The sequence below is a fragment of the Schistocerca piceifrons genome, chromosome 11, assembly GCF_021461385.2.
Source record: "Schistocerca piceifrons isolate TAMUIC-IGC-003096 chromosome 11, iqSchPice1.1, whole genome shotgun sequence".
Classification (NCBI taxonomy): domain Eukaryota; kingdom Metazoa; phylum Arthropoda; class Insecta; order Orthoptera; family Acrididae; genus Schistocerca; species Schistocerca piceifrons.
In genome coordinates, this window is record NC_060148.1 from 14,499,025 (window position 1) to 14,511,313 (window position 12,289).

Below are 12,289 nucleotides of genomic sequence, written 5' to 3' on the forward strand. Positions count from 1 at the left end.
AATAGCTAGCATACCTGCCTAGTAAGCAAGGACACACTGGTTCAAACTCCAGCAGCACCACAAATTCTAATTGAATTCTTCAGCTTCCCTCATTATCGCATTTAGTAATATTTCACATGATGTCAATGATGTATTACAAGCCACTGAGGATGCCCTGTAAATAAAAGCAAGTGAAACGCTTATGATATAAGAACAGTCTTTTATTTAGCTCCGTAGGCGGACCACAGCTGCAAAATGATGATAATAACAAAAACACCACACGAGGACTATAGCCTATCTGGTTGAAGGCGAATGAGAGATCACTGATGTTAGTAAAGAGAAGATACAGGAAGAGAAGAAGCTTGGCGTTAGTATTTCCAGCGGTGTTAAAGAGAGGCAGCGGACAGAATGAGACGTCGACAAGATGTCGACGGCGAGAGCCAGGCTACAGTCGACTTACGGCAGTTCTGTTCGTCCGAGAAATCATCGTCGCCGCAGTCGTACCGCCGGTCGCACCTCTGCGCCTGCGAGATGCAGCGGCCGCTGATCCTGCAGCGGAATTCGCCCTCCGTGCATTGCCTGGGTGCTGTAGGGCCAACACAAACACTCAGCTCACCCCGTCCCTTTCACACGTGCCGCAAACATTTTGGCTACCTGGCGCGGAAAAATACTTCCAAGTTCCATGCTAGGCGGTGTTGGCAAACAGTGAGTGGCGGTAGCGACACCTGACTATGAAGTTCCGTCAATCCACCACTCTATATTAAACTTCCTGGCAGATTAAAACTGTGTGCCGGACCGAGACTCGAACTCGGGACCTTTGCCTTTCGCGGGCAAGTGCTCTATCACTGAGCTACTCAAGCACGACTCACGCCCCGTCCTCACAGCTTTAATTCCGCCAGTACCTCGTCTCCTACCTTCCAAACTTCACAGAAGCTCTCCTGCGAACCCAGGCTGTGGCTAAGCCATTTCTCCGCAATATCCTTTCTCCCAGGAGTGCTAGTTCTGCGAGGTTCCCAGGAGAGCTTCTGTGAAGTTTGGAAGGTAGGAGACGAGGTACTGGCAGAAGTAAAGCTGTGAGGACGGGTCGTGAGTAATGCTTGGGTAGCTCAGTTGGTAGAGCACTTGCCCGCGAGAGGCAAAGGTCCCGAGTTCGAGTCTCGGTCCGGCACACAGTTTTAATCTTCCAGGAAGTTTCATATCAGCGCATACTCCGCTGTAGAGTGAAAATTTCATTCCCACCACTCTATATTGTTTGCCAGACTCAGTGCCACCACATTACCAGTCTCAAACATTTCCTAAAATTCGGTCCTCCCTGGATGCCACAATTCAGGACGGCCCTAATGTGGCAATCTTAACCTCTACTTCCGTGTTTTTTCTAAAAATTGGATGTTTTATGCTTAACACTTGTGACAAAAAATTTCATTTAATGTAGTTTTATGTACGAAGTCTGTTCAAAAAATTCCTGAACTTTATCTAAAAAAATTTTCAACTCTTACCTTTTACTTATTGTGCGTCGCCTCCTTCGAAATACATCAACATCTACATCTACATGGATACTCTGCAAATCACATTTAAGTGCCTGGCAGAGGGTTCATCGAACCACCTCGTAAGGGGTCCGTAAGCCCTTATTATAACTTTGCACTCGGCACAGGTCGATACGGCGAACAATCGATTGTGACGTGTTGCGAGAGCGAGTGTCGAGATGCGCCAGAATGGTTGGCGGTAATGGTGTGTGTGTGTGTGTGGAGGCCATTATTGGAATACAGGGTTTTTAACCGAGAAGGGTGTCACCATCACCGTGGTTAGACCCCTAAATAATAAATAAATACCGGGAAAGTGATGAAGTATCTTTATAAAAGTGATCAGTGACGTTACTAGTGCCGATATTTAGTTTCGCGTCTACCGCGCCGGCCTAACCTTGGATTTCAGTGTTGGATGCAGTAATGGTTTAGCGTGTGACGATAATGGCAAATGAAGAAAGCCTGTGCAGAGATTAGCCGTAATCAGATATGTATGACGAAGGCAGTGGCTGTCTCCTTTTTGTGTTTTGAGATGAATATAAGTTCGTAATTAGTAAAACTGTGTTGGTGTTACTCATTACCATACATTCAATATTATAGTATAGGACAGGACGAACTGGAAAGTAACAACTTCCATAGCAGTCAATTCCGATTACCAGCCCCATTAGCTTCACGGTCATGTTAATAATAAATATTGGGCTGCTATTCGATCAGATCAGGTCGGGATAAAAACGGAGGTGTTACAACCTTCACAGTTCTCTATTATTCCAATCTCGTATAGCGCATGGAAAGACTGAACACGTACGAGCTCTGATTTCCCTTATTTTATCTTGGTGATCGTTCCTCCCTATGTAGGTCGGTGTCAACAAAATATTTTCGCATTCGGAGGAGAAAGTTGGTGATCGGAATTACGTGAGAAGATTCCGTCGCAACGAAAAACGCCTTTCTTTTAATTATGCCCATCCCAAATCCTGTATCATTTCTGTGACACTCTCTCCCATACTTCGCGATAATACAAAACGTGCTGCCCTTCTTTGAACTTTTCCGATGTACTCCGTGAGTCCTACCTGGTAAGGATCCCGCACCGCGCAGCAGTATTCTAAAAGAGGACGGACAAGTGTAGTGTAGGCAGTCTCCTTAGTAGGTCTGTTACATTTTCCAAGTGTTGTGCCAATAAAACGCAGTCTTTGGTTAGCCTTCCTCTACAACAGTTTCTATGTGCTCCTTCGAATTCAAGTTATTCGTAATTGTAACACCTAGGTATTTAGTTGAATTTACGGCTTTTAGGTTAGACTGATTTATCTTGTAACCGAAGATTAACGAGTTCCTTTTAGCACTCATGTGGATGAACACACACTTTTCGTTGTTTAGGGTCAACTGCCATTTGAACCATTCCTTGCCCTTCTCCTCTACTTTAGGCTTCTAGCAAGAAAATGGTTCAACAGTTCAAATGGCTCTGAGCACTGTGGGACTTAACTTCTGAGGTCATCAGTCCCCTAGAACTTAGAACTACTTAAACCTAACTAACCTAAGGACATCACACACATCCATGCCCGAGGCAGGATTCGAACTTGCTACTGTAGTGGTCGCGCGGCCACCCTGGCCGACTTCCACCAACATTTGGTGTGTCTGTGTAAAGGTTTTCTTGAGTTTCACACAAAATTTAATGCAGACGCATTGTTCCTCAAACTCTGCCATCTCGAAATTCACAAACTGTGCGACACAACACTCTACTCAATACAGCACTGAACAGTGACTGACAGACATACAACAATGAAACTTCCACCAGTTACGCATTAAACACAGGCGTGTGCAGGGATGCCAACCGCATATCACTCCAACAACCGTTGGTGCGAAATTACGAACGTCCCGGAATTTTTGAACAGACCTCGTAGTTAGTACAACTTTTCAGTATTATTTGCATGAAACCCGATATTTTTCTCCAATTTTAGAGCAAAATTTCCCACTAAACTATATATTTTGCGAATAAAAACCCGTCGACCATCTGTCTTTCGTTTCCATACCACAGTCAACAGACTTTTATTCATAAAACATACAGCTTTCACTGTATATGTGTGCCATGCGCTGTTATGTGTTCCTTAAAATCTGTCACTGAACGGAATCTCACGCAGTGTGGAGCGTCAAGTACTACGCAAACTGCCCTATACAGATTCTACTGCATAACTCCCTAAATCCGTTCATCCTTAGAAGCCACTAAACCATATATTGAATTGAATGGCAGTCGAACTGTATTTCCACTTGCTGCAGTGGACAGTCAATCGGAAAAAAGAAAAAAAATCCTTCTAGTACTAAACATGACTGTCAGCTGCTTCTCAGTGATGAGTGTAAGCTTCTGGTTTCTTCATTCTTCTTTTAAACAAATTAGAAAAAAGTTGATTTGTCACACAGGTGTTCCACAGACTGGCATGGAGCGCTCATTGAGGATCCAGATTTTCTCTCACACACACTTTCAATTCTTACAGAAGCAGTGTTCAAAATGAAACGTTTTTCGGTGACAGTTGGTGGCTTGTCAGATTCTTCTTCATTATGCACATTGTGATGCCTTTCATTAAACACTACACACTAATTTCTAAGAGTGGTACATCACTGATATCTTGATGTCAGGAAGCTTTTTCCTTACTAGGCAAGTATGTTACACTTATTACTTTCAGCAGCTCTTTTCACACACACAAGCACTTTTCACACATTTAAGCAGACAAGTATCACATATCTGACTATGAACTAATGGCAACTGTCTGAGATATGTATGCAATGGACTTTTGCAATCTATAGGACTGAACTGAATCTTCATTACAAAATTACCTCAGCAAAACAAAAGATTTCCATGTTTTTACACCAGTCTTTGACCCATATGACGTGCAAGATGCCGTAAAGTGCCCAAAAGACGGGCCCAGTAAACTTTCAACATAGCTTACAGTTCCCTGTTGACTGCTCCATTTCACTTGCAACGTGCCTCAGTGTGCTCTGTTGTCTACTCGACTTGCAACATTCTTTACAGTGCCCCATTAGGCGTGAACCATTCTTTACAGTGCCCTGTTGACAGCACTTTTACGCTTAACACTTCCTAAAGTGGCAACTTGACTGCCCTATTTGACATACAGCACTACTTATGGTTGCCTGTTCACTAAATCTTGCAATATGCATTATAGGGTCTTGTTGACTGCCCCATTTGACTGGCAGCACATCTTGCAATATCTTGTTTACTGCCCCATTTGACTTGCAATGCGCCTTGCAATGTCTTCTTGACTGCTCTGAATCGAGTGATATAGCTTCTGCAATTCTTAAAACTGCTTCAATTTCAGCAAGAAGCGTCTGAAGTTCATTCTGTAGGCTGCTGTAGTTCTCTTGACCTCGTTGATCTTATGCCAACTTTCCAAGAATACTCATCACATGATGAATACAGAGTGTTATGCTGCCGTGCTTCATGTTAGTGCACACATCAGTATGGCAGAACGTTTTCGTAAACACATCACGCATGAGGCATCAGGATACCGAATCTGAAAATTAATCAGCAACATACGTGCAAACATGCATCCATGCTATCATATTTACATGGTAGTTGACATACATGGCAGACAAAAAAAAAATGTTGAACTGCAGAGCAAGTAATTCAAGTGCAAGTATGAAATGAGAGAACTGTTAGTGACACAAACACATAACATTCTGCGATTCTGAAATCACTGTAGAGCTCTGTACACTGCTTTTTGCTGAAACCATTTCCTGATAAGAGAGTTTTCTCCAAAATCGTTAAGCGAGGCCATTTTGTAAGAATATAATATACACCAAAGCAGACCTATACATACTGAAACAACTGAAGGAGGCGTATCACATATAAATAAAGCGTCAGTCCTTGATATTTCAAAAAAAAAAAAAATTGCGTTGCATTGAGGTGATACATAGCACTGGGTAGGTACACACCTCTTCGTGTGTTCTTGGAGTTTTGTACATCTTGTCTCCCGTTGTTCTGTGTGATAAATGTTTTTCACAGGCTAAATACAGACGGCTGTCAATGAAATATTGCCAACTGGTGCACTATTTCTACACGAGTCATAATACAGTGGAAGAGTTTGACATAGTTGGTAATACACTGCAGTGTAGTACTTACAATCTAGAACACTGCTAACATTAAGATACAGTAGACACTGCTAACATTAAGATACAGTAGATTCAGCATCTGTGGTGAGCTGAAACTGACGGTTGCCCCAGGAGTCAAACCTAGGTACGTGCATATCGCGCACTGTGCTGTTTCCAACTTAGCTTTCTGGGCAGACCTCACAGGCAAACTGAACGCATATCCTTCCTTGCCAGGAATAAGCGTGGAGTTCCAAATGAATAGTAGGTAATTACTCACAATCTTGGTTATCTGAGTTGGCCCTTGTTCAAGTCAAGTTCCAAAATTGTCGTTGATGTTTAGTTCAACAACTACTAGAATACAGAGCAATTCATTTCATCTTATATTATAAACATAGCCAATATACATAGTAAAAGAATAATGTGCAGGATTGGTATGAGAAGATCAGAGTGTAACACGATATTACGAAATTGTGATTGCAGAAAAATTGTATGGTACAGAAACACACTTGGCACATGGAACAGCTGGAAGATACTTCAAGTCTCTTTCCTGTGATGTGTACATGGTGTGAACATAATTAAAAGCTGCTCATTGAGTGTTTAATTTGAGCTGTTTGCATGTATCTTGCACTATGCTTATCACGATTTTTCTTACACAATATTTTAGTTGTAAATGAATCCACAGCTTAAATACTTTTTTTAATGTCAATAATTTGCTGCACTGGATCTCAAACCAACATACTGTTATTTTGTACTTTTCACTATTGAACAGCATGGGCTGTGAAAACATTGTCAAATATCTGCAATACATACCAGATGTAAAATGGATCATATTTGGGTTGCAGTGAAAGAATAGGTCGGTCATATACTATATGATCCAAAGTATCCAGGAACCCAGGTACACTAGGTGATAAAAAGTATCCGGACGCCTGGCGATGAAAATGACTTACAAGTTCGTGGCGCCATCCTTCGGTAATGCTGGAATTTAAAATGGTGTTGGGACACCCTTAGCCTTGATGACAGATTCCACACTCGCAGGCATACTTCAATCAGGTGCTGGAAGGATTCTTGGGAAATGGTAGCCCATTCTTCACAGAGCGCTGCACTGAGGAGAGGTATCGATTTTGGTCAGTGAGGCCTCGCACAAAGTCGAATTTGCAAAACATTCCAAAGGTGTTCTGTATGATCCAGGCCAGTTCGTTACAGGTATGTTACTGTCGTGTAACCACTCCGCCACAGACCATGCATTACGAAATGCTGCTCGATCTTGTTGAAAGATTCAATAGCCATCCACAATTTTCTCTTCAATAGTGGGAAGCAAGAACGTGCTTAAAACATCTATGTAGGCCTGTGCTGTGCAGCACAGCAAGGGGTGCAACCCCCTCCATGAAAAACACGACCACACCATAAGACTACCGCCACCGAATTTTACTTGGCACTACACACGCTGGCAGATGATGTTCACCGGGCATTCGCCGTACCCACGCCCTGCCATCGGATCGCCACATTGTGTACCGTGATTCGTCACTCCACACAACGTTTTTCCACTGTTCAACCGACCAATGTTTACGCTCCTTACACCGAGCGAGGCGTCGTTTGGCATTTACTGGCGTGATGTGTGGCTTATGAGCTGCCACTCGACCTTGAAATCCAAGTTTTCACACCTCCCACCTAACCGTCATAGTACTTGCAGTGGATCCTGATGCTGTTTGAAATTCCTGTGTGATGGTCTTGATAGATGTCTGCCTATTACACATAATTGCCCTCTTCAACTGTCAGCGGTCTCTGTCAGTCGACAGACGAGGTCGGCCTGTACAATTTTGTGCTGTACGTATCCCTTCACGTTTCCACTTCACTATCACATTGGAAAGAGTGGACCTATGGATGTTTAGGTGTGTGGAAATCTCACGTACAGACATATGACACAAGTAACACCCAATCACCTGACCACGTTCCAAGTCCGTGAGTTTCGCGGAGCGCCCTATTCTGGTCTCTCATGATGTCCAATGACTACTGAGGTCGCTGATATGGAGTACCTGGCAGTAGGTGGCAGCAAGATGCACCTAATAAGAAAAAACGTATGTTTTTGGGGGTGTCCGGATACTTTTGATCACAAACAGTATGTGGCTCAAGGTGAGCTGCTCGATCGTTGCTCCCCAATGGATTGCTGGTACCACTTTGGAACTTATGAGTGATTTCTTTCCGATAATTTCATGCCATTTTTTAGAACTGCCTTCCGCAGTGTTCAACAGTCTATGTCTGTTAGCACACGAGGTGTGGTCTCGGTTTAACCGTGGTTGTTCCTTCGCGCTTGCTCTACACAGTCACATAGCCAACTGCCGACTTGGGCTGGCTCTTCAGTGTATATTACTATTTTAACGATGTTACATCTGGTATCATCTGACACACCTGACTGGCTAAGCCGCCAGTATTACACAGTAATGAAAGACCAGAAACCTGCAAGGATATTGTAATCCAGGTAATAGCAGCCAGCAGAGTATTGTAGTACAAAATATTTCTCAGAAGGAGGACAAGGAGCAGTAGAACAGTGAGAGGACGGAGGCTGAGTAACTTACGGCAGTTCTCCTCGTCCGAGCCGTCCCTGGGGCAGTCCCGCTTGCCGTCGCACACCAGCCTCTGGTCGATGCACTCTCCCATGTTGCACTGCCACTGCGTGCGCGGGTCGCAGGCTGAAAAAACGACACACATGAGGATGCCGTCACAATGGAGCGCCGAAACGTTTCCCATCGCAGCAGCCAGCAGCGTTGCCAGCTTTACCACACTAAACAGTACACATGCGGTATGCTAACGACTCTTTAACGATCGTACCTGACCTAATACTCCCCCCTCCCCCTCTAGAAAATGGTAAACTGAGGGCTGTTACCCAGGGATCGGTCTGCGGTATAGACCACGTTATTAATCCACTGACGTACAAATGTTTTTTTTTTTTGGGAGGGTGGGGGAGGGGGGAGGATGCCATGGAACACACAGTTTCTCTTCTAAAATCCTGATAATTTCAATAAAATGTGAAAACGTATGGGGTTCCTGACGATGCCTTAACTATTTCATTCTGGAAACATCCCTTAGGCTGAATGAGATTTTCACTCTGCAGCGGAGTTTGCGCTGATATGAAACTTCCTGGCAGATTAAAACTGTGTGCCAGACCGAGACTCGAACTCGGGACCTTTGCCTTTCGCGGGCAAGTGCTCTACCAACTGAGCTACCCAAGCACGACTCACGCCCCTACCAGAGTGAAAATCTCATTCTGGAAACATCCCCCAGGCTGTGGCTAAGCCATGTCTCCGCAATATCCTTTCTTCCAGGAGTGCTAGTTCTGCAAGGTATGTAGAAGAGCTTCTGTGAAGTTTGGAAGGTAGGAGACGAGATACTGTCAGAAGTAAAGCTGTGAGGACAGGACGTGAGTCGTGCGTGGGTAGCTCAGTTGGTTGAGCACTTGCCCGCGAAAGGCAAAGGTCCCGATTTCGAGTCTCGGTCCGGCACACAGTTTTAATCTGCCAGGAAGTTTCATATCAGCACACACTCCGCTGCAGAGTGAAAATTTCATTATTTGGAAAAGATTTCCCAGTAGCATTTTTTAGTTTAATGGGTGCCAGATGATAAGTGAAAGTACTAAAAGCGTGCCTGTGAGAATTAAAATAATGGCTTCATTCCAAGCTACGTTACATCTTACAGTCTGCTTTTAATATAAACAGTCTGCTTTTAATATAAAGTTGCATGTGAGTGGGACAGTCGCTGAGTGGGTGTTAGGCCATAAATCAAAAGATCTTGGATTCCAGATCTGGGGTTCAGAGGGCAGATTCCAAGGTCTGGGGATCACAGTCGAGGTATCGTGGTCCAAGATACCCAGTCGAGGTTCCGACATCTGAGGTACACAGTCGAATTGTTAAGGTCTTGACCCAATTACCATGTTATAAAGTCTGTGGATCAAGGCTCTCGGAGCCAGGTTCATAGATCGAGGTCTTTGGGTCAGGATCCATTGATCAGGGTTTGGTCTTCACAGTCGAGGGCTCCAGGTTTAGGTACAAACTAGGTGTTATGTGTAACAGGATCTTTGTTGCAATGTTCTGGATAAATTTGAATGGGTCAAGATCTGTGGATCAAGTCTGGGCTTCACAATTGACAGTTCAAAATCTAGGTCCAAGTTTCATATAATATAGTATGTGCTACAAGGTCCTGGTTTTCAGTGTCAGGGCTCTCAAGGTAAAAGTTTTCAAGGTCCTGGTTATCAAGGTCCCAGTTATCAAAGTTTCTGTTTTCAAGGTCCATGTTTGCAAGGTCTGAGGCTACAGTCTGGGTTTTCATGGTCCAGGATGTCTTGGGTTTAGGTTCTTGGGTTTTGGTCTGCCGTTCAAGACCTAAAATGTAATCCAGCATGAGTTCCAAGATTTTTACTGCGCTGAGGGTGTAAATGGGTTTGCACCCCATTACAGTTTTATTTATTTTTCCTTTTTTACTTACGAATTGTCCTCTCTCTCTCTCTCTCTCTCTCTCTCTCTCTCTCTCCATCTTATAGAAGGATACAAACTGAAATGGAACTTTTGAGTATCTTCAGTAGATCTCCAAAAAATTTAACCATGACATTTTGCTTCCAGTGGCATAACTTGAATATTTAAATGGTGGGAATGTGGCTGTAGTACTATCACACGTCTGCTGAGAACTTCACTATATAATTCATGTTGTTTCTTGACTCCCCATGGTTCTGACGTTTTGTTAATGTGCTGCTGTTCTACTGCTTCAGATACTCATAAAAAATTTTGTTAGTGGTTGCTACAATAATTATGAACACACAATATTACAATGTTACACAAATAGTGCACCAAAATACCCAGGGACTATACCATAACAGCTTCCAGTCGTGTGTTCGAAATCCACATGTAATTTGCTAAATATGAAACCCTTCAAAAAATATGGCCAACCAACTTTCCCTTGACAGATATAAAAGATTACAAAAGCAGGTGTAAATGAGGCATACAGTGCTCACATTTATGTGGTGAAGATAGGATACAGGCTGGGCCAAAAGGTGCATTTCAGATTTATTGACAGATTTTGGAGAAAGTGTGCAGAGAGTCTGCAAGGGGGATGCAGCCACGTGCAAAACTCCCATGCCACTCGTTCTTTAATACTGTTCCAGTGTTTCGGATCTTTAGTAGGCAGCCCCAAAGGAAGCAGTCCAAGAATTCAGACACTTTTTCATAGATTTGTAACCGGCTGGTTCGGTGACTATGAGGTATTTACGTTAATGATCAGAAATTTTAGAATTAAAGTCCAATCGAAATCCCATCCAGTTATTTCTCAAATAAGTACAACGCACTTTCACCAAAAGTAACGTGAGCACTTTTACCTCATATCATAGGGTATGGCTTTTTGGCGTTTCACATGGCACACCATGTGAAGTCACCCAACAAAAAATGCTAGTTTGTAAAACAATACCATTTACATCACAATCGACAATATCTCACTATACACAGTGACCCAGGCACTACCACTCATGCACTATAGAAGCATTATGTAGCCTTAGATGTAGAATGCATGCATTTGAACTATTTGCATGACAACCTTTCTAGTATGGCTATTTATTACCTGTCCCATGTTCTATGTTCGTTTATTAAAATTAACATTAAAATATGAAATGTTGAGACATAAAGACACATCACAAAGACAATTATCTGTGGAATCGATCATTCAATTCGTTATGCGGACATAAAATATGAATATTCCATACAGTGTATTTGCTTCCAAGAACCAATAAACATAAAAATTTAAGAACAGCAAATAATTTTTCGATTTGAAGCTCTCAACTAAACGTATGCTGGAACCAAAATAAGCCTATTTACCAGAAATGCTATTCATTGTTAAAATTTCATATTGGTTCTTTAATATAAGTAATATACTTTACCACATTAACCTTGACAGAACATGTCATTAAAAGTTAATATAATTAATATAAAACGATTCTATTAATAACATGTCTATAGAAATATCACTGGGATCAATCCACAATTAAAATATAATCATCAAAACACATAGAATTTGTTTAGAAAAATGAAATTCATGCACTTTTCTTTAGGCTGTGCTATCTCTACACATTACGTCTAAGAAGCTTCCCAGTTGGTGCTTCTCTGAATGCAGGACTAAAAGTGAGTGTGAAAGCAGAAACTGCACAAATAAAGTAGAATAATACAGCTTTCATCAGAGCATATATAAATAACAACAAGAGAAGAAAAGAAGCAAAAGTAGTTTGCAGGCTACCATACAGGATGAGAAAAATGTCAAATGAATAGTTCTTTTACAAGGAATAATGACTTGATAGTATGATTAAAACAGAAAAGCTTCCAAGATTGAAAGAGGTTGGTAATCAAATCAGTAACAGAATAACTCACTGACGAAAATGTGTAGGAGGCAAATAACAACACGTGAAGTATCAGATACTGCACAAACAAATGGATGAGAGTAGTGAAGCAGTTTGGTGCGATTTATACAAGCGATAGCTTTTGTGGACGTGTTGGTAAGAGTGGTGGCTTAGTGAGGGTGGCGGTAATAGTTGATACCAGCGATAGTACAGTATGGTAATACAGAAGCAGTCTCGAGTCACACACTCAGGTTGCAGCCAAGGTAGGTGCAACATTTATGAGACCAACGGCTAAGGGCTACCGTACTGTTTTGGTAGTGACAGGGAA

The 12,289-nt window shown here is 42.5% G+C and overlaps 1 protein-coding gene across 14 annotated transcripts in view; it reads right to left on the minus strand.

Annotated features, from left to right (window-relative positions):
• Nucleotides 1-12,289, minus strand: part of LOC124720011 (basement membrane-specific heparan sulfate proteoglycan core protein) — an 801,341-nt gene that overhangs the window by 417,468 nt on the left and 371,584 nt on the right. For 12 of the 14 annotated variants that reach the window (XM_047245254.1, XM_047245261.1, XM_047245255.1 and 9 more), the window contains 2 exons: nucleotides 8,168-8,281; nucleotides 440-565 (listed from right to left, as the gene is read on the minus strand). In XM_047245254.1, coding sequence (XP_047101210.1) covers nucleotides 440-565; nucleotides 8,168-8,281 — 240 coding nt within the window. The remainder of the gene's footprint in view (nucleotides 1-439; nucleotides 566-8,167; nucleotides 8,282-12,289) is intronic. The other 2 variants (XM_047245262.1, XM_047245258.1) reach the window with 1 other exon arrangement.